Source organism: Elgaria multicarinata, chromosome 11 (assembly GCF_023053635.1).
Source record: "Elgaria multicarinata webbii isolate HBS135686 ecotype San Diego chromosome 11, rElgMul1.1.pri, whole genome shotgun sequence".
Classification (NCBI taxonomy): Eukaryota; Metazoa; Chordata; class Lepidosauria; order Squamata; family Anguidae; genus Elgaria; species Elgaria multicarinata.
The window spans coordinates 45815756-45839841 of NC_086181.1; the positions used below are offsets into that span (position 1 = coordinate 45815756).

The following is a 24086-nucleotide window of genomic DNA, read 5'->3' on the forward strand; positions in this document are numbered from 1 at the left end:
AAGCCAGGGCACGCTGTCTGGGGGTGCAGCCTGACGTAGCATTTGGGAGACAGGAGACTGCACAGAGCTTAGGGGCAACGAAGATTGAAAGCCGCTGCAGAGAGGAAACGGGACCCCGCTCATCCTCTGGACACTCTCCGGAGAATTTCCAGCTACTTCTTCTCCAATTCACTCCTTCCCGGTTTCCCCTTGGCCAGTGGCTGGGCTCCTTGCCACCGCTCACCTTGGCCCGCTCAGCATCGCGGGCAGACTGGCCCAGCAGGAAGACGGTCAGCGAGGGGGTCTTGGGCTTCTTGGAGATGTTGATCAGCTCCTTGAGACGAGGCACGCCCAGTGTCACGTTCTTCGCCGAGACGCCGGCGTAGTGGAACGTGTTCAGGGTCATCTGAGTGGCCGGCTCGCCCAGGGACTGGGCCGCCAGAGCCCCCACCATCTCGCCCGGGTGAGCCTAGGGGAGGAAGGACAAAGGCGGAGAAAAATAACTGTTACTGTGAGATCGCCCGTACCATCCACCCTGCACACTCAGATCCTCTGGGAAGAATTTACTCCAGTCAGCCAAAACTAGGCTGACAACCATTACCGTTCTGCTGCCCCCAGACTGGGGAATGGCCTGCCGGAGGAGATTCGTCAACTTGACAGGCTTTTAGAGTTTAAAAAAGCAATAACGACTGATCTATTCCGGCAGGCCTATCCAGTGGAATTTTAGAATGTTTTAAGGATGTTTTAAAGAGGTTTTAAATTATGTGTGATATGTTTTAATCACTTTTTAATGTATATTTTATATCATGTTTGTTTATTTATTTATTTATTTCACTTAAATACCGCTCCCATAGCTAGAGCTCTCTGGGCGGTTTATGGAAATTCCAAAATTGAGATAAAAACGAGTATACAAAATTTAAAATTCTAAAACGCAGAACATACATACAGCATTAAAAAACGTTAAAAATAAACATGTGGGTGATTAAGATGTGCCGCCATATGCCTGGGCAAAGAGGGAAGTCTTAACCTGGCGCCAGAAAGATAGCAGCGTTGGCGCCAGGCGAGCCTCGTCAGGGAGATTGTTCCATAGTCTGGGGGCCACCACCGAAAAGGCCCCGTCCCTCATTGCCACACTCCGAGCCTCTCTCGGAGTAGGCACCCGAGGGAGGACCTTTGATGTTGAACGTAGTGACCGGGTATATTCACATCGGGAGAGGTGTTCCATCAGGTATTGTGGTCCCAAGCCGTGTAAGGCTTTATAGGTCAAAAACAGCACCTTGAATTGGGCTCAGTTTTATACTATGAATGGTTTTAGTTTTTGTGAACCACCCAGGGAGCTTCGGCTATTGGGCGGTATAAAAACGCAATAAATAAATAAGCAAACACCCAGAGGAACTTCTCTTCTGCCGCTCCCAGGCTGAGGAATGGCCTGCCAGGAGGGAATTGTTAGCTTAATGGTCTTTACAAATGCAAGAAGGCTCTAAAGACTCTCTTCTGGCAGGCCTACCCAGTCGAACTTTAAGGTATTTTACTGTTATTGGAGTATCGTATTAGTTTTATATGATTTAATCAGTTTCATGTATTTTACGGTGTTTGTATCTAATGCTGTTCCCTGCCTTGATCCAGAGGGAGAGGCGGGTAAGAAATTATTATTATTAAGAGCCAAATTGCTGTCCAGGCACCAGTGGACACGATGACTGGGTTTGGATATCACGGTGGGAAGCCAGGGCTTAGTTTTGCTGGGTACAAAATGCAGTGAAACGTGGGCTTGTCCACCCTGCACTCCCAGCAGAGCTCTGTGGAGACTGACAGCTTGTGCACTTCAGCACGCTGCCATTATGTCAGATTTATGGAATGATCTCCCTGGCGAGGCCCTGCCTGGGGCAACACTGTCTGCTCCTGGCATCAGGTTAAAACTCTCCTCTTCTCTCGGGCATTTGGGAGCACTCAAGTGTTTTTGCTCAGGCCTAGATTGCATCTGGCTGATTGTTTTAAATTGTTTTAAATTTAAATTAATGGTTTTTGATTTTTGCCAACTGCCCGGAGAGCTCCGACTAAAGAGCGGTATTAGAAATACAACAAATGAAACGAAGCCCTCCACCGAGGTTATTCTTAACTACGGTTCGTGGGAACAAGGGCAGCTTCGTAAACCGCAGCTTGAAACTGGCTTGTTTCATCAAAACAGACTGTGGCAATTTTTTCGGCTCTGGTTCGGCACAAAGTAAAAGCTTCCGAACTCCTCCTGGTGGCCATGAAGGGGACGGCGCGAGCCTGAGCGTGTGCAGCAGGGAACGCCGCCGACACGCACGCCGCCGACACGCACTCCCCGACACGCACTCCCGTCGTGTGAAAGCCCGGTGGCGCTCAGACTGGTCCACAGTGGGGGTCGAAAGACCCCTTTTTCTCTTGCTAGGCCTTTTAAGCCCAGCTAGAACTTCCCGCTCCAGAGGAGCCAAATGCCGCCTGTGCATCGGCTTCTATAACTGAGCCACGGCTCTCTCCCAGTTCTACCTGGGGATGCTGGGACCTTCCACATTCAAAGCCAGGTCTCTAGCGCTCAACCGCCCTGGGTTACCTCCCCCTCCGCATTTCACGGAACGAACCACCCGCGAGCGTTCCTGGGAGGAGCAAAGGGGCGAGAGGCCGGCCGGAGGGGGGGGGCGGACACTCACAATGGCCTGGTTGAATTTGGATTCGATCTCCCCCAGCAGCCAGTCGAAGGCCTCCCCGCTGAGGCGAAACTCCTCAATCATGCGCCGGCTACAGAGCGTGGAACGCAGGTGGATGTTGAAGAGCAGCGTGGCGTTCTCCTGGGCCTGCTTGCTCAGCGGGTCGTCCCCGTTCACAATCACCAGCTTCTTGCTGAGCTCCTTCACGCCTGAGACGCAGGGGAGGGAAAGGAGGAGGAGGTGGAGGAGGAGGCCAGAGCTTCCCGGGACCAGCAGAGGCCCAATTTCTCCCCACCTGACTAGACAGGAGGCTCCTCCTGCCCCACCAACGCCTTCATTCTCCCAGCTGACCCAAATCCCGTGATTCCTGGGGGTTGAAGCCCCAGATCCACGTCACGCCACCCCACCCCGGCAGCAAACACAGAACAAGCATCTTGGCACAGAGTTTCCCAGCGGACCAGAGACTCCTCGCTTTCCCACCCACTGCTGCCCCCCAACCCCAAACTCACCCTCCACCACTTTGATGGGATGCAAGTCCGAGGGCAGGCGGGTGTTGATGTGGAAGATCTTCTGGGCGTTCCAGATCATGCGCAGCAGGTTGCAGGGAAGAACGACCTGTTTGGCACGAGAAGAGAAGGGGGCAGATGGCACCGCAGCAACCGGCATCCCGTGGCTTGATGCCGGACGTCACCCCCCGCACCCCCCAAGAGCAGCTCATCTCCTTCAGCTCCCCTCACTCCTGCACGTGGGGCATGTTCCAGGACAAGGGGAAGGAGAGTTTCTCTCCCTTGCTTCTGAGCTGTGCAAAAAGCAGTAGTACTGGGCGGCCGCTAGAAAACCCAACGCGGTCCAGCACTCCCCACCCTGCCACGACGGCGACTGAGAACCAGAGAACACGGAAGGAGGCTGTAAGAACTGCCTCCCAGCCCTGACCAGGAACCCCGCCATGCCCGGCCCCGGCTCCAGAGCAAGAAGCTTCCAGGAAGGGAAGGCCAAGGGGCCCAGGAGCCTCACCTTGCTGTCTCCCGTGGGGAAGATGACCCTCAGCACCTCCCGGTCCTCCCTCATCTTCTCAAACTCCCTCTCCAATTCGTTCTGGATGTGTGCGTTGCTGAGGATGTCCTTCACCATCTCCTCCTGCAGGGTGCGCCGCAGAGCCCGCTCGTTCGTGTAGTCGAACTTGAACCTGGGAAGGGGGGGGGGATGCAGCAGAGCAGCCTTCAGCAGAGGGGGAAGCAAGGACCAGCCCCTCCCATGACTTTTCACCCTCCAAACTCCCTGCCGGAAAAACAACGCCAGGCGATACGCTGCAGAGAGCTACGGGGGCTCTGCACCACCGGAGACCGAGAGGATCCCTGTCCCAGGGGGACTGAGGGAGCTCAGAAACACATGGGGGGATTCCTCAGCTGTCTGTTCAACATACAGATGGTTTCAGTGAGCCATTTAAGTAAGAGGCTGGAGTGGGTGGGAGGTGGGCGGGGCTGCAAAGGGGTTCCAGCATGCCCCCCTCCTCCTCAAGATCCAGCAGCTTCCCTCAGGAGGAGACGGAGATCGGAACTCCTCAGTCCCACGAGGGGGGAAAGCCCCGTGCTCGCGCAGACAGACCCGAGGGCTCGGGACTCACTTCTTCTCAAAGGCCTTGTTGGACGGCTTGAGCGTGGCCAGGTTCTGGAACTCCACGCTCTCCCCCGCCAGCCCGTCTTCGCCGTAGCGCAGCTGCACCACCTGGTTGATGGAGTTGCGCACCGTGGCGTCGTACTTCACCATCACCGACTCCATGGACTTGATCAGCCGACGCTGGATGTAGCCTGCCGGCAGACAGCCAAGGGTTCAAACCCGGCGGGTCCCCTCCTCGCCACCAAGGGTGCACGTGGCCGGGGCTCAGGCAGTGCAGCTGCCTCCGGAGCGCGTCCTGCCCCTTCCCCGGCGCAACCCGGGCCCCTCCCAGCTCACCTGTCTCGGCCGTTTTGACAGCTGTGTCAATCAAGCCCTCTCTGCCTCCCATGGCGTGGAAGAAGAACTCCGTCGGGGTGAGGCCGGCCAGGTAGGAGTTCTCCACAAAGCCTCTGCTCTCGGGGCCGTAGTCGTCCTTGATGAAGTGAGGCAGCGTCCGGTGCTTGAAGCCAAAAGGGATCCGCTTCCCTTCCACGTTCTGCTGGCCCACCACGGCAATGACCTAGGGAGGGGGAGAGGCCGGGCGGTCACTCGGGGCGCTCTGCAGCCGGACCGGAAGGCTGGCTGGCTGGCTGGTCAGCAGGCCCAGCGTGGGGGCCGGCCCTGGCAGCGGAGGCCGGCTCTACCTGGGAGATGTTGATCTTGGAGCCTTTGGCCCCCGACACCACCATGGACTTGAAGTTGTTGTACTCCGAGAGGGACTTCTGGGCAGAGGAGCCCGTCTTGTCTCGAGCGTCGTTCAGGATCCGGTTGACCTGGTTCTCGAAGGTCTGCCGCAGCGTGTTGCCGGGCGTGGGCTCCAGCTCGTTGTTGTGGGCCTTTTCAATGACCTGGCGGCGGGCGAGGAGGAGGAGGAGGAGGAGGGGATCATAGAATCATAGAATAGCAGAGCCGGAAGGGGCCTACAAGGCCATTGAGTCCAACCCCTGCTCAATGCAGGAATCCCCCCTGTATACTTCAGACTGGCTCCCCAAAGCCCTCTGCTCCAGCCCAGCCCGTTCCAAGTTCCTCGCCCCCACGCCCAGTGCTGCTCCAGCCCCCAACCTCCCGCTCCATCTAGGTCTGAATCTCCCCCCATTTCCCAAAACCGCTCTGCTGCCCTCTAATGGCCAACCACAACCCTCGGCGATTGTTTGATTTCTGCTGAATTTTTGGAGCCTGACTTCCTTTTGTAAGCCGTCCCAGGAGCGCCGTACATTTAAAAAATAAGATGGCAGAGGACGCAAGAGCCTCGAGTTCGAGTCTCTCCTCTCCCATCACTACAGGGACTGCTAGGGAAATAAATCCCGGTCCCTGCGGAGGCCCTGACCGCTGGCCTCTCTGCCTCCTTTTCCCCACAGGAAGGCCGGCTTTTGCTTCTTTTCAATCACATACCTCTATCACATCCTGCTTGGCCTTCTTGATGGTGTTCTGAATGTCCTGGTAGGTTTTGGCGTCAGCAATGGAGTCGCCAATGCCAATGGTGTGGCCTGTGGGAGGGAAAAACCAGGAGGTGATGCACAACCCCACCCAAAGCTGCCCTCTCCAAAAGCCCTTTTCCTGCCCAGAATTAGCACAAGGCTCAGACTTACGCAACAGCTAAGCCAACAAGGACAGCGGCACTTCCCACATGGTGGCCAAGCGCCCCTCTCAAAAGCCCCTTTCCTATGGGATCAGGGCCTCATCCCACCCCCGCCGGCTGTCGAGAGAAGCTGCTGTCGGACAGCTCCCCAGGTCGCACGGACCCTCCGTGCTGCGATTGCCAGCAAAGCTTCCAAGAGGCACCGTGGGATTGTCGGCCATCTTTTCGGCCCGCTCTTCCCAGAATCCTTTGGGCTCACCTTCAATCAGCAGCCAGTTGTTAATGACGGTCTGGATGTTGCTGTAGAAGAGGCGCGTGACGTCGTGGCCCATCTCCAGGTAGGAGATGTGGACCAGGGAGCCGGCGGAGGTGCCCAGAGACTTCTTACATAGGATGCCCATGATCAGCTCTCCGTTCTCCACGATGACCTACGGAGGGAGGGAGGAGGAGGAGGCCTGAGGCTTCCCGGCCAAAGCTGTCTTGTTTTGCTACCGGGCTGCACATCAGTTTTCCCCTCTTGGTGCCCCCCCCTCCAGAGGCGTTGGGACTACAACTCCCATCACGCCCTGCCAGCAAAGCCAATTCCCGGAGAAACGAAACCAGGCCCACGTGATGCCAAGTGAGCCGGGCCGGGAGCCTTTTGTGGGGTCTTCTACGGGGACGAGGGGCTGGCTCCCCTCCCTTTCATTCTGGAGACTGCTCCTGAAATAGGGGGGCAGGTTGCAGGACCGCGTTCACAGGGTAAATCCTTTGAGAAGCTGGAGACGAGGAAATGCAAGGGTAGAGCGCGCTGGAGGGCAGGGCGAGAGGAGCAATGCACCTTCACGGGGTCCTTCCTCAACTCGGCGCCCTCCCTGTGCCTTGGACGACCACGCCCATCATCCCCCCAGCCGCCTGGCTGGGGGATGATGGGTGTGGCCATCCAAGGCACAGGAAGGGCGCCGAGTTGAGCGAGGCTGCGGTAGTGCTTTCCCGGGCCTGGCGCCCATCGGTACCTTGGTGTCCCCGGGCGAGATGTGCTTGTACGGGCCGCTGTCTTCGTCGTCCGGGTGGGTGCTGTGCGTCCGGATGCAGTTGATGTGCCCGGGGATGATCAGGGAGAAGATTTGCTTCCCGGTCCAGAGCGGGCGAGGCTTGAGGATGGCGGGCTGAGGCACTTTGCCGTCCCAGGTGGAGAGGAACATCAGCAGGTTCATCACCTCCCCCTGGAGGTGAGCGAGAGGGAAGGAGGACCCAAGCAGAGGGGAGAGGATTAGCGCCTGCGGTCCCAACGCCCCCTCCAGACTCAGAGGGGGGACGGGGACGGACACACACAATGTCCACTCTCTTAACTCTGCGGTACGTTCACATCCAGAACAGGGTGCTCAGCTCTCCTCCAACTCTTATTCTATAACACAGCTTATTACTGGCATAGAAAAGGGAGAGAGTAAAAATGAAGAATTAACTCTCACTACAGAGGCAGCCGCTCCAGGGAGCGTGCTTCCGCCTTCCTTCTCTGCCAGAAAACAACAACACCTCTAAGGTCTTTGAAACTAAGAACAGTGCTTTTTCCTCCTCCATCCCCGTACCTTTTCCTTTTGTGTCGTGTCATAGAATCATAGAATAGCAGAGTTGGAAGGGGCCTACAAGGCCATCGAGTCCAACCCCCTGCTCAATGCAGGAATCCACCCTAAAGCATCCCTGATGGATGGTTGTCCAGCTGCCTCTTGAAGGCCTCGAGTGTGGGAGAGCCCACAACCTCCCTAGGTAACTGATTCCATTGTCGTACTGCTCTAACAGTCAGGAAGTTTTTCCTGATGTCCAGCTGGAATCTGGCTTTATTCCATGTCCTGCACTCTGGGAGGATCGAGAAGAGATCCTGGCCCTCCTCTGGGTGACACTTTCAAGTATTTGAAGAGTGCTCTCATGTCTCCCCTCCATCTTCTCTTCTCCAGGCCAAACATGCCCAGTTCTTTCAGTCTCTCTTCATAGGGCTTTGTTTCCAGACCCCTGATCATCCTGGTTGCCCTCCTCCGAACACACTCTGAACACGTGTCTTTTAGGCGTGTAAGCCCGGAGGGCGAGAACTTTCTCATTAACCCTTTGTAAGCTGCTGTGGCAGCCATTTTGGGCTAAATATTCTCCCAACATTTTAACAGTCTATAAATAAATTTTAACTTGGGTGTTTTTAAAATTTGTAATTTTGCATTGCTGCTGTTTTTATCTGGTTGAGCTTTTATATTGAATTTTATATTATGGTTTTATACTGTTGTTTTATACTTTGAATGGTAATTCATTTTTGTGAACCGCCCAGAGAGCTCCGGCTATTGGGCGGTATAGAAATGCAATAAATAAATAAATAAATAAATAAGGCATCCCCCCACCCACCCCGGGAATCCTCTCCCTCGCTTCTCGCTCACCCTTTCCAGGAAGACGTCTCTCTTGGTGAATTTGCGGACGGCCGTCAGAGTGTCCTGCACGATGCCCATGACGGGCCGGTTGGACTGGGGGGTGACTATCATGCGGGGTACCATGGCCAGCTCCTGGATCTCGGCCCGCGTCTCCAGGGACTGAGGGAGGTGCAGGTTCATCTCGTCGCCATCAAAGTCAGCGTTGTAAGGGGTGGTCACACTGCCGGGCAGCAGAGAGAGTGAGGAAGAGATCGGGCCAAGCACCAACCAGCTGCCTGCCTGAGTTCGCAAAGAGCCTAAACACGCTTGCGTGGAAGGAGAGAGCAGCTGCCGGCCATCTCAAAACCCAGCTCTCTCGGGGGACTTTCTGCCTGGGATGAAACCTGAGGCCCTTCACAACTCACAGGTCAAGGCACAACGCCTTCCGTTGGGTGGAATTTGAACCCAGGACAAGGAAACACCGGCCATTTACTGGCTGAAGTATGCTCAAAACAAACATCCCATTTGTGTAAGATTCTAAGGATCAGGAAGTAACTTCTAATAACAATACGTTTCTTGCTCAACCCGCAGATCATTGCAACACATACAAACTTGACATTTTGCTATACTACATATTATAAAAATTACATATGGTTAAAAATTACAGAGCTATCAAATACGTAACATGCATTACTGAAAGGTTAGTAAGATGGGAGCACAGCAGACATACAGAAAACTTTAATTGCTTCTCAATGACATTTCATTTATATCTCTGAATCTTTATAACAACGCACACCAATAGTATCTAAAAACTTTGCTCTATATCTATTAGCTTCCACTGCAAATAGTAGCGTTGGACCTCAGAAAAAGGGGGTTAATTTTCTAAGCAATTTGAATGTAAACCAATGCATTCTGTATTGTGGTTTTAAGCTTTTGTATTATATTTTACGCTTATTTATGGTTTTAATTTTTGTGAATCACCCAGAGAGCTTCAGCTATTGGGCAGTACAGAAATGAAATATATGAACTTTGCCAACATCAGTGCCCCCCCGTACACAATTCTTTCTTCTGGGCACGTTTTCAAAACTCTTTCTTTCAAGTACATATAGGACAGACTACCCCAACCTGGCTGAGGAATGGTGGGATTTGTAGTTCAACTCATCTGGGAGGCACCAGATTGGGGGCGCCTGACACAGACGGAAAGAGGAATTATTTTCGACTTTGACTACGTCCCACCTTCGCATCTTTGACATGTTGCGTCAAACACTAGAACATGGTTCCAGCATCTGTCTCTTAAGCTTCCGCTCAGCTCACGCAGGGAACAATTTTTGGAGTCATCTAATTCTCAACGTCTTAAAACTGTGGACAGCCAACTAATTGTCTTTGCAATCACTGAAGTGGCCATGCAACTAAACGCTTTCACCCAGCAAAAAAGCCGGCATAGGACAGGCGGCTGCGGTCTTTTGCATCAGAATTTCTCTTGGAGATATCCTCCTTGTCAAAACACAATTCCCTTTCTCTCTTTTTAGTTCAGGAATGGAAGAAACAAAGTGAAGTTTTAAAAGAGGTGTGCAGAAGATTAATGGCTCACCTGAGATTGAGGCGGAAAGTGGACCACGGCAGGATGCGGACTCTGTGCCCCATCATGGACATCTTGTGCAGCGTTGGTTGTCGGTTGAAAATGACAATGTCCCCATCGCACATGTGTCGTTCTACCTGGAAGGGGAAGAAACAGAAGAGCCCTGTTGACCTACCTTGAAGGGTGGGCAGTGTCTGCTAAGTAATCTCCACAAAGCTTTTATTAAGCAACAAACGTCTCTTCTACCTGAAGAGAGCCTAACCTCTTGGAAACGTCCCCCTAGGCAAAACTATGCAAACTAAGCAAGGCAATTGTCCGCTTAAAAGGATAGGAAGCCACTTCGCAAACGCCCGTAACTTCAGAGAGCCTGGTACGGAGGCAGGTTCTGGCGTAATCGAACTGACTTTCTCACACCTTCCTTCCACCTCGTGCATTTGAGCTTCTGGCAGACCCTAGCATCAGCTAGCTTGTCGGGACGCTCACCTCCGGAAGAAGGCTCACTTCCCACCGAGTGTGTAGGATTTGGCCTTGAGGAGATAAGCTCTGGAGAGGGCTGACTCCCAGCTGGGGAATTGCCCATGAGAGCTTCCTTCCCCACTGGTACAGGCTGGCTGGTGTCTGGCGCTGTGTCTTCTAGTTCTGAATCTGATTCTGATTGATTACCTGAAACATCTTCTCCCAAAACGGGGCAGTAGGGTTAGACATGACAAGCAGGAAGGCATCACTGAGGGGGGTGGGCCACACACAGCCAAACTAGACAACATTGAATCTGACTCAGCCCTAAAGTCTATATTTACACCGCTGAAAACATATCTCGAAGCACATGGTGTTTTCATATCTGTAAAACAAGATAGTTCCCTGCTCTAAGGAGCTTCCACATATATCAAATGGAAATACATAACATGAGTCCCACTTGTGCTTTTCTGCTACAACAGTCATTTCTAAATTGCTACAGAAAAATTGGCAAAGGGATGTAGACCGGAGCATCACTTGTTTCAATGAGGAAGGAACAATATCCCAGCCACCCCCAAACAAATTACTGGCTTGCCAGGTTTCTAAGTTAGTAGCGTTTACAGACTTGGGAAACAAAGGAAAACCTGAGCCCTCTCTTCTCACTCAAGTATTTGCCAACAGCTGCATATTTCATTTTCCCCATTTTTTGATGCACGCTATGGCCCCGTTCAGAAGACACCTTAAACCATGGCTTTAACCATGGTGGTTAAGCCAGAAAGCCGGGCTGTGTTCAGAAGACACCATAAACCACGGCTTTAACCACAGTGACTTAAGGCAAAAAGAAGATGTTTCAGGGAATCAATCAGTTTCTGAACGGGCCCGATATTTCGTAAGGTCGCCTGTAAACCCATCTCAGTCTAGAGGGACAGAGGTCACTCCAGGCTCCCGTGCAAAGCCTCCTTCCTCCTCACAAGCGCCACTGACCTTGTATCCTATCTGGAGGTGGAGGTCGCTGGGCTTGGGGTGAAAGCGGAGGTCAATCCTGTCGCCATTGTCCCGGATGATGTACTTGGCGCCAGGATACTGGCTGTTTCCTCTGCGCACCAACTCCTGCAACCTGGAAGGGGTGAGAGGCGTTAGCTGGCGCTCAGAGCGCGTCAGGGGCCTCCGCTTTTGAGCGCCACGCCGGCGGCAGGGGAGGGGCCTCACCTGTCGATGTTGAAAGGCGTCACGATCTCGGCGAAGGTCATGTTGGCCGCGATGGAGCGGGGCACGCCCACCTGGTCGATGGAGAGGTTGGGGTCCGGCGTGATGACCGTCCGGGCAGAGAAGTCCACTCGCTTGCCCATCAGGTTCCCTCGCACACGGCCCTCTTTCCCCTTTAGCCTCTGCTTCAGGGACTTCAGCGGCCGCCCCGATTTCTGCATAGCCTGCAAATTGGGAGGACGAGCAGAGAGTCAACGAAGGGAACAACAACGGCTACTCCTGCAGATATTGTGTGTGTGTGTGTATAGAACTTGCTCCTCTCACCAGAAGGGACAAGGCTTCGCTGCATTTGCATGGGCCTAACTGGGGAACAAATGGGCTGAGCCTGTAACCCAGGATTTCCCCATTTGGTGCCCCAGATGTGTTGGGATTACAACTCCTGTAATTTCCAGCCTGCACATCTGGAGGGCACCATATTGTGGAAAGCTGTGACCCATTCAGGACACCCTTCCCCATCAGTAGAGAACTGCTCTTGTTTTCAGGGTATACAGGAGGTTAGACCCAGACGGTGACATACTTAAGAGCAGATCCATTCAAATCAATGGAACTTATGTTGGTCATTATTTACTTGTCCCACTGGTTTTGATGGGCCTACTCTAAGCATGCCTAAATCTGGATCCAACCCAAGAGCTGAAAGGGACCGCGTCTCCCAGAATGCAGTGACATAACTGACCAACTATGAAGTCCATCATGCATTCAATTAAATCAGAAGCAGCAAATTAATTAAAACGCCAAATTCATTATAGACAGAATCGGTCCCAGATAATTCATTAAATAAAACTGAACGAGATTTGTACAGAACCAATTCATTATTTAAACTAATAGGAAAAATTGATCAGTTAAGTATGCCAAATCAATTCTAAGCAATCCAATTAAAGGATTAATAACTACTAAATGACATACTATATATGGCTTCTGTCTGATAGGCTTGGTTTATTTTGATCTGGTCACCTCAACGTGTTCCGTATACTCTAGTCTAGGGGAGGGCAGAAGGTAGCCCTCCAGATGTTTGAGACACCAACTCCCAGAAGCCCCTGCCACCATGGCCAGTGCTCAGGAATGCTGGGAGTTGAAGTCCAAAACATCTGGAGATCTCCGGGCTGCCCAACCCTGAGAGTCGGGGCTGTGTTGTCGTATTATCTGTATTTAATTTCTCCCCGAATGAAATAGAAACGGCAGCTGAATTAAGCCAACTCCCCACCCCCCTAGCTATCTAATCTGGGGGACAGGACAGGACATTTCCAGCCTTGTAAGCGGAAAGGGCCACGCGGCGGCCACGGAGCAGGCCAGACCAGCAACCCGGCTGAGGATCCTCGCCTCCCCCGCTCCCGACAGGGCCGTAGCTCTGGGCACTCACGCGGGGCAGCCCAGGGAGCTCATTGTCCACCATGGTGGCCACGTGGAACTGCAGCAGCTTGACGTCTTCGGCGATGACGTGAGCGGCCGCCCCGTTCTGCTCGTTCCGACGCAGCTGGTTGTTGATTTTCACAATGTCGGCCAGCTTGTGAGTCAGGTCATCCTGGGAAGAAAAGAGGCTCCGTGACGGAACGCCGTTCCCAAGGCCGAAGACCCACCGATCTCTTCTCTCGTACGGGACTTGCGGTTTGGGCACTGAGGACCCAGCCAGGCCACCTTCCCCCAACCTCAGTACCCTTCGGATGGGTTGGACTACAGCTCCCACCCTTCCCAGACTGCACAGCCAAGTTGTCTGGGGATGATGGGAGTCATACTCAAACACATCTGGAGGATGCTGGGTTGGGGAAGGCTGAAGTAAGAGAAGCATCGCCACAGGAGGAAAAGCTGCGGTTCAACTTCTATGTTTTAGTTGTCAGCAGTGGGACAATTATACTTTGGATGCCCGGGGCAGACCGAGGGTGGGAATCCTCTTTCAGTCTAAGGGCCAAATTCAATTTTATAAAAGCTTTCGAGGGAGAGGGGGGGCTGCATTCCAGTGGTGCCAAAAATACCGAAAACCCCAGCATACTGCAGCTTAAAGGTCTTACTGCACGTACGAGCCTCAGGAGAATCATCACAACCTTTTAGAATATGGGGGGAAAAACTGCACTGGAGCCGGTACTCATCCATTAACTGGTGGCTGGGGGCAAGTGGCCGGATTTGGCTCTAAGGCCTGAGGTTCCCCACCCCGGTGCAGATGTAACCCTTCTGCTTGACCCAGCGGACAATGGCCGCCTTCTCCTCTCCGGCCCGGCTTCCTACCTGATTCCTGGCAGAGCCCTGCATGACCACAGCCGGCCTGACGGAAAGCGGCGGCACCGGGAGCACCGTGCAGATCATCCACTCTGGCCGGGCGTACTTGGGGTCCATGCCCAGGATGAAGCACTCCTCGTCCGAGATGCGCTTGAAGATCTCGTGCACCCGCTCCGGGCTCAGCAGGATCTTCTTCTCTTGCGAGTCCTCGTTGACGTGCTTCCACTCAGCGTACAGCTCCAGGCCCGAACGCCGGATCCTCGGCTGGTAGCGGCCGCAGCCCCCGTGACCCTTGAGAACGAGAACGGAACGAGGCCGTCAGCTGAACGCAAGCCCTCCCGCAAAAGAGGTGCCCCTCATACACGTCTGATGCACCAGCCTGACAAAGCCCCGTTCAGCTTCAAGTTTCTTTTGGGGGGGGGGGGGGAGTCTGGTTTGCCAACTGAAGATGGGGTGCAGCTTACAGCCCTACACGGAGAGATCCTGAGGAAAAACCTGGAATTTCTTACCTTCCACACTGCTGGGAGTACAGAACAGATCTCTTACGCTACGGTAACCCCACTGCAAGGATTTTAGCTAACAATGATTTGGCAAGATAATATTGCCTTTGGGAGAAGGGTAAGACAAGGATGGCATCTCTGATGAGGAAGATGTGCCTTACGCACAGACGTTCTAACAATTATCTATAATCAAGAAGGAAGTCTGTCTGTCAGTGCCATAATCCCAAGACTGTGGAGCCCAGAAACCAGAAACCTGTCATGCATATTAAGGGGACTCCCCTCTGTACATGTGTTATGTTTATTAGGGGTTTTTTTTTTAAACAATGCATTCACTTAAAGTAATTTAAATGTGTCTTGTTTCCAGTCTGCAGAACCATCTTCAGTCACCAGGTGGCATATTGACCTAACCAATGTGTACTTTACATCTGGAAGCCGGGAGGGACAGACTTATTCAGCTGAGCTATGGGGCAGTGGCGGCGACAGACCCCAAGGCAGGGGCTGTAGTTTCACTTAGCGAGGGCAAGTACAACACGCCTCGGACAGCTGCGTAACTTTGCTTGAAGGCTTCGCTGTATCAAAACCAGGCTTATCCCAGCAGTGTGAAGTTCGATCCATATAGAATAATTCTTAAAAGAATTGATTAAACAGGGAACAAGGTCAAATCTCTCTGTTTGTGGATGACACGATGGCGATTCAATCAGTTGTTGCAGTCACCTCTGAGGATTATACACATCCATGGAGGATACAGGTATCATAGAATAGCAGAGTTGGAAGGGGCCTACAAGGCCATCGAGTCCAACCCCCTGCTCAATGCAGGAATCCACCCTAAAGCCTCCCTGACAGATGGCTGCCCAGCTGCCTCTTGAAGGCCTCGAGTGTGGGAGAGCCCATAACCTCCCTAGGTAACTGATTCCATTGTCGTACTGCTCTAACAGTCAGGAAGTTTTTCCTGATGTCCACCCAGAATCTGGCTTCCTGTAACTTGAGCCCGTCATTCCGTGTCCTGCACTCTGGGAGGATCGAGGAGAGATCCTGGCCCTCCTCTGCGCGACAACCTTTCAAGTATTTGAAGAGTGCTGTCATGTCTCCCCTCAATCTTCTCTTCTCCAGGCTAAACATCAATGGCTGCTAGTCCGGTATTTGAACCAATGTGCTTCTTAAAACCAGACGCTGGGGACCATGAGCTGAAGCCTGCTGCTGCGCTCATGTCCGGCTTGTGGGCTTCACGTGGGGCACGTGGTTGACGTTGTGGAAACAGAATGCTGGACTGGAGGGACCTTCGGTCTGATGCAGCTGAGCTCTCGGGTTTTTATCTCATCACGCAGCACTATTACCAGTAATGTTTCCCTGGGATCAACAGGAATTCTGACTGAACTGGGTAGAATCTGAACAGTTTCAGACAAAGGTCTGAAATATCTACCTTGGTAACAACAGACTTCCGAGAAAGCATTCGTGTGTCTTTTAAGGCACCAATTTTGTTAGTTGGAGCAAAATAAAAACAATCCTATCACCAGATACCGTATTTCTTCGATTGTAAGACGCCATCGATTGTAAGACGCACACTAATTTCAGTACAACCAATAGAAGAAAAAAAACTAAGACACACCTGCGATTCTAAGACGCACCCCATTTTTAGAGATGTTTATATGGGAAAAAAGTGCGTCTTAGAATCGAGGAAACAGGGTATATCACCTTGCTAAAAAGCTTTGAGGGGAAACGTTGCCAAGAAATGAAAAGCATATTCCTTTTTCTGAATCAAATTGCAAAGAAAAAGAAATGAACCACCCTCCCTATTTTCAAATGAGCAATTATTATTATTTCCTTTCTCTCCCGAAGGGAGTGTACAACACAACAGGGGCAAGATGTTTGAAATAACTCTTGGAAGACTAGCCTTAAGTTATCATGCGTAATTGGCAACTGAGAATTGTTACAAAGTGGTTTCCCAGTAGTTTAAAGTCTTGCAAGGTAAAACGGACAACGGCCTGGGTTTACACAACAACCCACAGTCAGGGTTGAGTACGGGTTGTGGTGCTGTGAACTCAGCTGCGCTAACAAACCATGATTTATTAGCATGGCCGGGTTCCCACGTCACAACAATTCACCATTCCACCACCACCCAGGGCTCAAGCCATACTCAAGGTTGACTATGGGTTGTTGTGTTGTGTGAACCCAGTCAATGGGTAATTATTTTTTTTGAGATGCAGACACGTTCAAGAAGATGTCTGGTGGAAGTATGCTTTTAGGATGTTTTTAATAGTGTATACTATGTTTTTAATCAGAATTTTATGCTTGCTGATCCAATCGGAGAGGTGGGTAAGAAATAAATTATTATTATTAATTATTACTGAGAGCCCCTAGATGGGTATTTTTGGCCAAGGATTTTATTTTATCTACCAAATTATGGTCACTGTCATTCCCATAGAGAGCTTTGGCTATTGGGCGTTATAAAAATGTAATAAATAAATATATATTTATTTTACCGTATTTCTTCGATTGTAAGACGCACACTAATTTCAGTACCACCAACAGAAAAAAAAAACCTAAGACACACCCACGATTCTAAGTTTTTAGAGATGTTTATATGGGGGGAAAAGTGCGTCTTAGAATCAAAGAAATAGGGTATTAACCAAGTATTTGAAGTGAGTAAGGCCTAGAAGTACTATCCCACTCGACTTCAAAGAGCTTTCCTCGCTATAGTGGCATCACTATCTAAATATGGAGAATGTTGAAATCAATTAGGCTAACACACATAATTTAATTCCACTGAGAATAAACAGTCTTGACTTTTGGACGGCTTGAATTGAATTTGAGATGTTTTACAATCATTACGGAAATCTAGATGAAGCGACAGGCTGTGATTTGCAAACTGGATTAGAACGGGCTGCTCCTTTTGAGGCTATTGACGCTCTCGTTCTTTAGGGTTGGGGGGTAATCCTTTGCTAATCTGCATAAATGGCTTTTTGAAAGGGCAGGGGGGAATAAACGTGAAAGAATGAGAAAGAGATACTCTCGGGGAGAGCGCAATGTCTTGAGTAACTAAGACTGTGCCCGAGGTGGTTCAGAAGCCAGAACAGAAACGGAAGCGTGGAAAACTAGCGACCTGCATGCAACATCAGACACGATGCCATCGCCCCCGCCCCCCCTGCTCCCCCCCACAGCAGAGTTGGGGCTCTGACCTTTTCCTTCGAGATGTCCTCGTCGCCATCTGGCTGCTCCACTCCAAACTTGTTGTCCATCTCCTCGCCCCCTTCACAGATGTTCTTGCCTTTGCAAAGGTCATAGACGTGGGTCAAGCGCTTCTTCGGCTGCCCTTTCGATTTGGTCAGGATATCTTTGATCTTTGGGTTGTTCTGCAGGAAGGAGAAAAAGGCAGGAGAAGCGTCACCCACCGCCGCAAGAATTCAAAGTCAGAACTTGGGATTCTCTGAACCACACCAGTCACCCAACAGATATTGGCTGGGTTCACCCTCGAGGCGGAGTGTGTGTTTTCATGGAGCTGCATGTTGTTGTGCGAACCCAGCCGCACGAACAAACCATGCTTGGTTAGCATTAGGGCTGTGCTCCGCTTCTCCTCGGACCGAAGAAGCAGAAGCGGATCGGGGTGGTTCGCCTCCCCTTAAGGCGGAGGCAAAGAGGATCGGGGGAGCAGCGGAGCATCACAGATCAAGGTGAAGGCGGATCCTTCGCCTCGATCCGGAGCTCCGCAAAAAAGGTAAAGGGGGTTTACTTGGCCTTGCCGCTGCCGCCCGTGCAGCAATGGCGGCAGAGCCAGGTAAGGAGGCAGGGGGAGGAGGGCCTTACCTGGCGCCGCCCCCCGCCGCTGCGGAGCTCTGATTCGGAGCTGGAGCTCCGCAGCAGAGTGGAGCAGACCCTAGGCGGATCAAGGTGGTACGGATCGGGAATGGTGCGGAGTGGGGGGTTTGTGCACAGCCCTAGTTAGCATGGCTAGATTCACGTAACGCAGCAACCCACAGTTCAACGACAACCTACACTGAACCCATACTCAACCTTGAGTGCAGGTTGTTGTGTTGTGTGAACCCAGCCGCCGTCAATACTACACAATGCCCTTTCCCAACCTGGCAGTCTCTGGACGTCTTGGACTACAACTGACATAATCACGCAGCCATAGCAAAAAGTCATTTTGCACCTTGCTCGAGCCATTGGAAGGGGTTGTAACTCAGAGGCACAGCACTCCGCTGAGGGATGCATTTGGCCCTAGGCTGCAGTCTTCTTCTGTTATTAAGAAACACGTGAATGGGAGCATGTGGATGAAGAGTGTGTGAATGGGGATTGAGAGAGCAGCGGATGGGCTGTGTCGATCTACTTTCCTGAAATGATGGATGAAGTAAGGTGTGTGGGCGGGCAGGGGGGGAGGTGGAATGCGTGCGGAAGAACGACTAGGCAGGGGAGAGGAAAAGGAGTGTCCCCGCTACTTTGACTTCATCTCTGCTCACTTTTGGATTTGACTCTGAGCACCAGCACCACCCCCAACCACATTGCTCTGAGGAGATGAAGCCCCCCTCAACGGTTGCCAACCCATGCCATAGCTGCTTAGAGAGCGCAGGTACGCACTCTTGCTTTGAAAGTGTGAGACACATCAGTGGACTACGGAGAAAGGACGGACCCTGCAGGATTGAAGGCAGCCCACTCTGCCTCATTTCACTCGCTGCCTTCACTTAGCTGTGGCCTGCACTGGCAGGATCCCACCATAATGTCTTAAATTGGCAGGGCACCTCCTCACTGTGGAACTCACAACCATGGACACTTGGACGGGTTCTTGAAGTGGGTGGGTTCCTGAAGACCCACTCCCAAATTACCACAATGAATATTGTCCTTTCTTCTTCTACAATGAATACTAATATTTTTGTGCATTTCTCTTACGTCAGGTGCTCTGATCACCAATCAGCTTGGTGGTGGAAGACGCTACAAAATTATTAACATTATGTAGGGTTTTATTTCCTGTGAATTATGGAAAGTGGTGTTTGGTCCTCCTGCTGGAATTATGCAGGAGTGAGAATGCTTCACTTCAAAACTGTGCAACACTATAGCAGTGGTCTTGAACCAGTGGGTTGCGAGATCAGCCCAGATGGGGTCACGGCAAAGCTGTTGCCACCATGTTGGGCAACTGTGAAAGTGGGTGGGAGTCTGAGGCAGGCCTCAGGTCTGGACCAGTTGAAGACCACTGCCGTCCAAGACTGCATTTCCCCACTAGGGAGGAAGTCATGTGAGGATACCCCAGAATTCTCCACAGCTCTTCTTTCTAGACAGGAAGTAGGCCCACTGCAGGGAACAGAGGCATGCTGGGAAGGATCAAATACTCCACAATATTGGAACCTAGTCCTTTAAAAAGGACTCCACATTTTTCTACCTTCCCCTCTTAGTGGAAATAGGAGTTCTGGATCAGCAGCTTAACCTTGAACTACTTGGAGCTTAAGGTAAGAGCAACAGAAGACCTAACAGGCCAACCTGAGCATAGGGGGGGGGTGATGGGTGGCTAACACAGACAGGGCCTTTGCAGGCAGTGGTACCTCAGTTATAAACTTCCCTCCCCATAACCTGTTCGCCTTGTACCAGATCTGTTACGACTGCTTTTATTCACCCCACTTTTTTTAAAGTTCCTTTTTAGCAACCACGATTTTAAGTGGCTCTTGGGAATATTACTACTGCTGAGCTTTTTTGAGTGTTTTAATAGTTCACAAATTGGATTTTATTGCTAGCAGTTTCAAATTGTGCTGCAGGCCTTCTTGGGAAGTACGTATTGTATGGATAATTGCTACAAGGAACCCCGCGCATGGACATCATCAGGCGGCAGAGTTAGAGGGGATCATCATGGAAGCCGGGGGGGGGGGGGGGGGAAGAAGAGAGAACAACTCATCAAGATACAGAATTATAAGGAAAGTGGACTAGACAACACCAAGGCCAGACTCCAGGCTTGTCAACAGGGACTCACCTAGTCACCCACTGGCAGGTAACCACACGCAATCCAGCAGGGAGGCTGTTGCAAACTGGAAGGGCTCTGGTTTCCTTTTGAAAGCAGCTGAGAGCACCCCCAAAAGTGGGCACTGCTAGGCAGGTTAGTCTTTTTTGTGGGGGTGGGGGGCAGACTAGCCAATTCCCTGAACTTACTTCTAAGGCTGCAAATTAGCTCCACTGTTACTCACAGCGTCAACCAGCAGCTTGGAGCAGAAGAAGCACACGCAGCGGAGGACCTTCATCGTCTTCCCCAAGAAGCCAACGTGGAAGACGGGCTTGGCCAGCTCAATGTGTCCAAAGTGGCCGGGGCATTCTGTCATGTTGCCTGTCAGAGGAGAACGGAAGGGGGCACCGTCAACCCGCGCTCCCGGGCCAACAGTCGGTGTGTGTGCGTGTCCTCCCCTGCCTTTCCCCACTGCCCGCACTCACCTGCACAGGTCTGGCACCTTCCCGTCCTTTCGATGACGCCCTGTCGAGGGTCCATCAATCCCCCCAGCTTGGGGCGGCCCCCTTCCGTTGTCTCGGGGTACTTGATCCCCCCTTCCGTCACCGACATCCGTTTCTGGAGAGAAGAATGCGAAGGCAGGATCAGCGTCAACCAACCTCATCAAGCACCTCAGGAATAAGGGCGGCATCTGAACAACGACATTCCCAGAGCGTGTCCTAAAAGCTTAGAAATGTGAGGTCCAGGACGGGAAATGGACTTACATTGTTGAGGGGTGGCAAGGGAGCAGTAAAGAAAGAAGAGAAACACATTCGTCTTTGATTGATGGCCCTCTAAAACCAATCTATTAGGAACATAAAATGTTTTTTTTTAATAAACGAGATTACCACAAGGACGCTGTCCATTCAGGAGAGCATTTATTGTGGGAATAACACAGCTCTACAAGCTGCTCTGATGCCATTTTCAACGCAACTCTGTTCACCACCACAAGACTGAAATTACTTTAATATTAAGATTACAGGCGTAAAAGACAGTTCGTGAACAACAGGGAGATCCCTTTTTGCAGACTGTTTTCGCTGCCCACACAGAAGGCAAAGCGAGGCATATTGGAGAGGGAGAAGCAGTAAACCCTCGAAATGCAGAATTTGTGGGGGAGTTGTAGATACGGCAAAGACCTGAATGTGTTTCGTACAGCAAATTATTCTGTAAAAATTCTAACTCGACACCCTTCCAAAATTCAGGGGGGGGGGGAGAGAAACATCCTTTACTATCAATCTTCTACGGGGGCACCACTGCCATCCATTAAAAAACGCTTAGCAGCGAAGTCCTTCCAGGTTCATCCCTCCCCAAACTTTTAACCCAGTTTTTTAAAGAACTAAACACCCACAAGTGTCAAGAGACCTACTTTCAGGAGCAGTCAATCCTGCTGCACAATCACAAATTGGCAGGGGATATGGGGGCGGGGTTTGAGAGCTGTGTTCATACTAGAGGCATCCTTCGCAGGAGGACGTATTTTGGTCACTGTTGGGCAAACTACCCCCACCCCTAATTTTTTTTTTAAAAAAGGTAAGCTCAGAAGATGCAGATCTCCTTCCCCCACCCCCCAGACCACTGAAATATGCGAGGAAGCCATGCGCACCTGACACTTTATTTTAGCATTGCAATTCCCAAAAGATGCAATGCAATCTTTAAAAAGAGAGAGAAAAAAGTTTGTGCTTTTCAACAGCCCCCCCCCCCCCCAAATTCCACCCCCCCACCCAGCTTAAAAGCTGCGCCACCCACCATCTCATCCGGGCTGAGGACGCCAAACTGCACGCGCTTGATGGTGCGCAGCGGGCACGCGCTGTCCCCGGAGGGCGCTCCCCCGTGCATCTTTGCGCGCGCGCTTTCCTCTCCGCCTTTCGGGGGTCACGTGATGCAGACGCCGCTCTGCCTCCGCCTCAGTCACCAGCCAGGAAGCAGCAGCTGCCGCCGCCGCCCCTCCCCCCACCTCTACTCCGGTTTTAACCGAGGCCCAGCCGACCGAGCTCGCCGCCGGCCGCGCGCCTCGTGCCGCTCCTTCCGTGAAACGGGGTGGGGACAGGACCGGGACAGCAGCAGACGCCGTCGCCTCCTCCTCCGCCGCCCGCTCTCTCCCGCGCGCCACGTCCGGCCGCCTCTTCCCTCCCTCCTGTCCTTTCCCTCCGCGCTCTTCAGCGCGACTGAGCCACAGACGCTCAGGCGCCGCCTTATATAGACTCGCCCCCCCTACACGGGGCTACAGGAGCAGAAGTGCAAGGGCGACGCGGCAGAGCGGGGCGGCGCTGCGGCTGCGTCCTCGTGGGCGTGGCTCTGGCAAGGTGGGAAAGGACAGAGGGGCGGTGCCGGAGCTGGGGAGAGGAATAAACTACTTTTGTGACGGGGGGGGGGGGAGAATGGGCGATTGCTGCTGTACCTCCAAACTTTCCCGATTTTATTTTATTTTTATTTTTTTATTCGGTAAGAATAAAGGTAAATTATTATAAATTGATATGTAAAACTACACCAAATGGATAAAAAGTATTCTGTATATTGTTGGAGAGGTTGTCAGGAAAAAGGCACTTCTTTCCATATGTGGTGGACTTGTGAAGTTATTCAGAGGTTTTGGCAAGTGGTTTTCAAAGAGATAAATGATATAATGGGATGGAAGGTTAAGTTAGGGCCAAGGACAGCACTGTTATCAATACATGAAGGGGTTAAACGTACATAAAATAGTAAAGAATAAACAATTTATTAACCGCAGCTAGATTAATAATTGCCAGGAATTGGAAGGAACAAAGGGATTATCAAACAGAAGAATGGTACAAAGAAGTCTGGGATATAACTATTAATGACAAACTTACATGTAGTATTAAAGTTAAGAGAGGATTCTTGAAACGAAATTACTTTGATGAGGTTTGGAGTCCATTTGTTAAATTTGTAGCATACATTACAATTTTGGAAAGGAGAATAAGGGTCCCGGGGGTGGTGGTGGTGCACGAGATAGTTCTATATTACTTTATCTAGTTTTTTTAAATTTTATTATTGTGGTATATTAAGATGATGTAACGTGATTATTGTATGTGTAATAAAATTCAAATAAAAACTATGATAGCACTCTTCAAATACTTAAAAGGTTGTCACACAGAGGAGGGCCAGGATCTCTTCTCCATCCTCCCAGAGTGCAGGACACGGAATAACAGGCTCAAGTTACAGGAAGCCAGATTCCAGCTGGACATCAGGAAAAACGTCCTGACTGTTAAAGCAGTACGACAATGGAACCCATGACCTAGGGAGGTTGTGGGCTCTCCCACACTAGAGGCCTTCAAGAGGCAGCTGGACAACCACCTGTCGGGGATGCTTTAGGGTGGATTCCTGCATTGAGCAGGGGGTTGGTCTCGATGACCTTTTAGACCCCTTCCAACTCTGCTGTTCTATGATTTTATAGCAATATTGGATTTCAACTTCTTTTTTAATGTTGCATGTTTGCTTGGAAGCAAGTGTCGCTTAGTTCAATGATGCTTATGGCCAAATAAATTAGTTTAGGATTCCAAAATTAGAATTAGTGGAATATCTTTATTAGGCCAACAAGGACAACAGCTTCACAAAAAAAAAAGTGCAAGCGCTATTGATCTCCAGCTCTATTGAAAGCATAATAAAGTTATTCCACTCACACAAGTTTTGGCATCCTAAACTCGTTTACTTTGGGCATAAGCACCATAGAACTCAGTGACACTGACTCCCAACCACGCACAGGATCAAACCAGCAGCATTTCTGCAAAACATAAAATAAAAATGAATTTTATTTGAAATTGGATTGCAAAACGCCAGCTTACAGGCTTAAAAAAAGAGTTCATGCACGTCCTGATCTTATCCATCCGAAGTAAGGCTCGCTGTTTTCAAACTGACTTGCT

At 51.2% G+C, this 24086-nt stretch overlaps 1 protein-coding gene across 2 annotated transcripts in view; it reads right to left on the reverse strand.

The window, feature by feature from the left end:
* Positions 1–22357, reverse strand: part of POLR2A (RNA polymerase II subunit A) — a 29161-nt gene extending 6804 nt beyond the window's left edge. Inside the window, exons 1-20 of one of the 2 annotated variants that reach the window (XM_063138616.1) lie at positions 21958–22357; positions 20661–20793; positions 20420–20556; positions 17435–17608; positions 13768–14049; positions 12908–13069; positions 11494–11714; positions 11269–11401; positions 9844–9968; positions 8283–8493; positions 6879–7088; positions 6143–6311; positions 5697–5791; positions 4949–5152; positions 4602–4824; positions 4273–4456; positions 3663–3834; positions 3158–3263; positions 2652–2857; positions 224–448 (exon numbers count right to left, since the gene is read on the reverse strand). In XM_063138616.1, the coding sequence (XP_062994686.1) occupies positions 224–448; positions 2652–2857; positions 3158–3263; positions 3663–3834; positions 4273–4456; positions 4602–4824; positions 4949–5152; positions 5697–5791; positions 6143–6311; positions 6879–7088; positions 8283–8493; positions 9844–9968; positions 11269–11401; positions 11494–11714; positions 12908–13069; positions 13768–14049; positions 17435–17608; positions 20420–20556; positions 20661–20793; positions 21958–22047 (3462 nt within the window). In that variant the 5' untranslated portion in view covers positions 22048–22357. Of the gene's footprint in view, positions 1–223; positions 449–2651; positions 2858–3157; positions 3264–3662; positions 3835–4272; positions 4457–4601; positions 4825–4948; positions 5153–5696; positions 5792–6142; positions 6312–6878; positions 7089–8282; positions 8494–9843; positions 9969–11268; positions 11402–11493; positions 11715–12907; positions 13070–13767; positions 14050–17434; positions 17609–20384; positions 20557–20660; positions 20794–21957 lie in introns of those variants that run through there. The other variant, XM_063138617.1, reaches the window with a different exon arrangement.
* Between the last annotated feature and the right edge of the window lie 1729 nt (positions 22358–24086).